The 2,854-nt window shown below is 45.8% G+C and overlaps 1 protein-coding gene across 1 annotated transcript; it reads left to right on the forward strand.

The window, feature by feature from the left end:
* The first annotated feature begins 461 nt into the window (after window positions 1-461).
* Window positions 462-1,882, forward strand: LOC147187818 (inactive serine protease 35-like). Its single transcript, XM_086100412.1, has one exon. The coding sequence runs from the start codon at window positions 462-464 to the stop codon at window positions 1,743-1,745; it is 1,284 nt and encodes a 427-aa protein (XP_085956538.1). The 3' UTR covers window positions 1,746-1,882.
* The last annotated feature ends 972 nt before the right edge of the window (window positions 1,883-2,854 follow it).

The following is a 2,854-nucleotide window of genomic DNA, read 5'->3' on the forward strand; positions in this document are numbered from 1 at the left end:
CAGGTAAGTTTTGAATTTGTTTTGTATTTTGTCTTGAATGCATTTTTTATTTTTTAGATAATTCCCAAATTTATGTTAGAAAGGAATGCACAGTTCTTTGCCATGGTATATATATATATATATATATATATATCTTTTTTTTTTAATCCTGATTATTTATCATGTGGTAGAGGCATTGATTAGATCCTATTTAGTTGTTTCAAAGTGTAGTTATTGGCGCCATCTGCTGCTCAAAGAGTTTGAAAACTGACTAGTCCTTCTCTTGATGTTGCTTTTTTGCTGAATCTTTGTCTCGTTTTGTAAATGGCTGAAAGACTGCTCTCTTTTTGAACTCAAATTTTACAAAGCAAAAAAAAAAAAAAATAACCAGCGGCTCATAACTTGTGCATGGTCGCTTACGTGACTCTTCTTGTCACCCCCCCTCACGTTATTAACCAATGATTGTTTCTCTTTTTAGCGCTATGGGCCTCTTTGAGTTCCTTTGTCTGCTGCTCTATGTGACTGTCACTCATGCCAGCAGCGAGATGCACAAGTGGACCAGGCAGAAGCTCCCGATGCTGACGGCCCAAAAAATTGAGCTTCAAGAGAAACCTTTGTTCAGGAGACCAACGGCGGATGCAAAGGAAGGCAAAGTTACCCAACTCTGCGGTATCGAATGTCAGAGTGGCCTACCGCCCTTAAACCCAAGCGAGCAAGAGAGGATTCTGGGATATGAGACGATGTATGACAATGGCACTTGCACCCGCACTGACGTCAGATTGCGAGGTTGGAACACGACGGGACCGGCTCCGTACGTTTCGTCGCCGAGTCGCAGGAAGCGGCAGGTTTACGGCGCCGACGGTCGCTTCGTTATCTCCGACTGGCATTTCATCACCAATTATCCTTTCGCCACCGCCGTACGTCTTTCCACGGGCTGCTCCGGGGTCCTTGTCTCCCCCAAACACGTGTTGACGGCTGCCAACTGCATCCATGATGGGAGTTACTATCTGGAGAGCGTGAAAAGCTTGAAAGTCGGAGTGCTACAACTCCGAAACAAACGAGGGAGGAGGAGGAGGAGGAGGAAGAGACGGCAGAGGGCTGCAAGGAAAACAAACCAGCAAAAAGGAGAGCTGCGGGATGGAGAGAAGAATAGAATTGCTCGAGATACAGCAAGAAGTAGCAGCGATTGGGGGGTGGGAATCAGTCCCCCCAGTAGGCAGCCCGTCTTTCGCTGGATACGAGTCAAACAAACGCGCATCCCGCAAGGATGGATCCACTCGAGGAACTCCTCCGCTTCCCTGGCCACCGACTACGACTACGCCCTCCTGGAACTCAAACGAGCCGTCAAACAGAGGAAGTTCATGGAGATCGGCGTGGCGCCCCGCACCTTCCTCCCGGCCCGAATCCACTTCTCGAGCTACGACGAAGACAAAAGCTTGCTGGCTGTCCGCGGGGGTGAAAAAGTGGTCTACCGCTTTTGCTCGGTGGTGAAGGAGTCCGACGATCTGATGTACCAGCACTGCGATGCCCGGCCAGGAGCCACCGGGGCGGGGGTTTACGTCCGTCTGAGACAGGAGGACGGACAAGAGGGCGGGAAAGGGAAGTGGCAGCGTCGAGTGATCGGGGTGTTCTCGGGTCATCAGTGGGTGCAAGTTGGGGACGGCGAGCAGCGGGACTTCAATGTGGCGGTGAGGATCACCCCTGCCAAATATGCGCAAATCTGCCACTGGATCCACACAGACCCCAGTCACTGCAAAACTCTTTGAACTCCTACTTACTTTTGTCCAGCTGCGGCACTGTGCCATCAAGCTTAGGCCACAAAGTATGCTTCCACACTAACCGTTTGCATTTGTTTGTATGGTTGTGAAGTTGATCCGTTTCAGCTGTAGTCTGCTTTAAAAAAAAAGTGAAATTGCTGTCTCGTCTGAAACTTTGTATACACTGTGCAAATTAGGCCTGTCTCTAGACAGATTCATATTGGTTTAGGGTGGGCTGAGGTTAGGGATAGGGAGCAGATAGCAATGCTAACAATGAAGCGCGATGCTTCATTGTGAGCATTCGAAGTCCATAAAACAGTGGCGGCGATGTTGTTGTCCTTGATTTGTTTTGTCAGTGGTCATAACTAAGAATTTCAAATGAACCCTTCTTAACCCTTTAATGCCTGACCCATCAAGGAATAGCCAGAAAAATCTGATTTTTGGGAACTGAGATGTTAACCCTTATAACAAAATCCACAAAAATATTTTTGCCATATTATTTTGGTTTAGATATTTGTTGTATCACATTTATAAGCATTATGTAGATTACATCAAAAACTGAAAATCATATTTTAAACCTGCAGTATCAAATTTGATAGATGATTTAATGTACTATAAAGAATGAGTTACATAATGAAACTGCATGTATCAAATATGATACGAATGGCATTATAGGGTTAAATTGTTGCGCCCGTCAAATTTTCGGCATGTGGACCAGCTTAAGGTAGCTAGAGTTGAAAAACGCAAAGCAAAGCTTGCTAGTATGAGAGGATTCCTGGAGTAGTGACAGTTAATGTCAGTGTCCTAAATGTTTTTCCAACTTTTTTTCAATATTGGCTGATGTTTATAAACCACTAAAATCTGAAGATAACCAGTGTTAGCCAGCGAGATATAAATCCTGCAGATTTTATTGCAGTCATGAAGCTTCCCGCCAAATTATTAAACCCGCAGTCGTTCTCAGTGGCTCAAGTGTACACAAAGACTGGTTACGCGAACCTGCTCATGGTCTAGAACACTGTGCCAACAAATTATTTAGTCTCCGGCACATTTTAAGAGCTAAAATTGCGAGAGACGACAGATGAGACCGAACAGGGATAAGTGACAAGCCGTGACGTCCG

This window comes from Hippocampus guttulatus, chromosome 20 (assembly GCF_054856545.1).
Source record: "Hippocampus guttulatus isolate MCC_2025c chromosome 20, RoL_Hgut_1.0, whole genome shotgun sequence".
NCBI lineage: Eukaryota > Metazoa > Chordata > Actinopteri > Syngnathiformes > Syngnathidae > Hippocampus > Hippocampus guttulatus.

Bases quoted from the DNA above. Each gene is read 5' to 3' on its own strand.
- LOC147187818 (XM_086100412.1), top strand. From the start codon at position 462: ATGGGCCTCTTTGAGTTCCTTTGTCTGCTGCTCTATGTGACTGTCACT.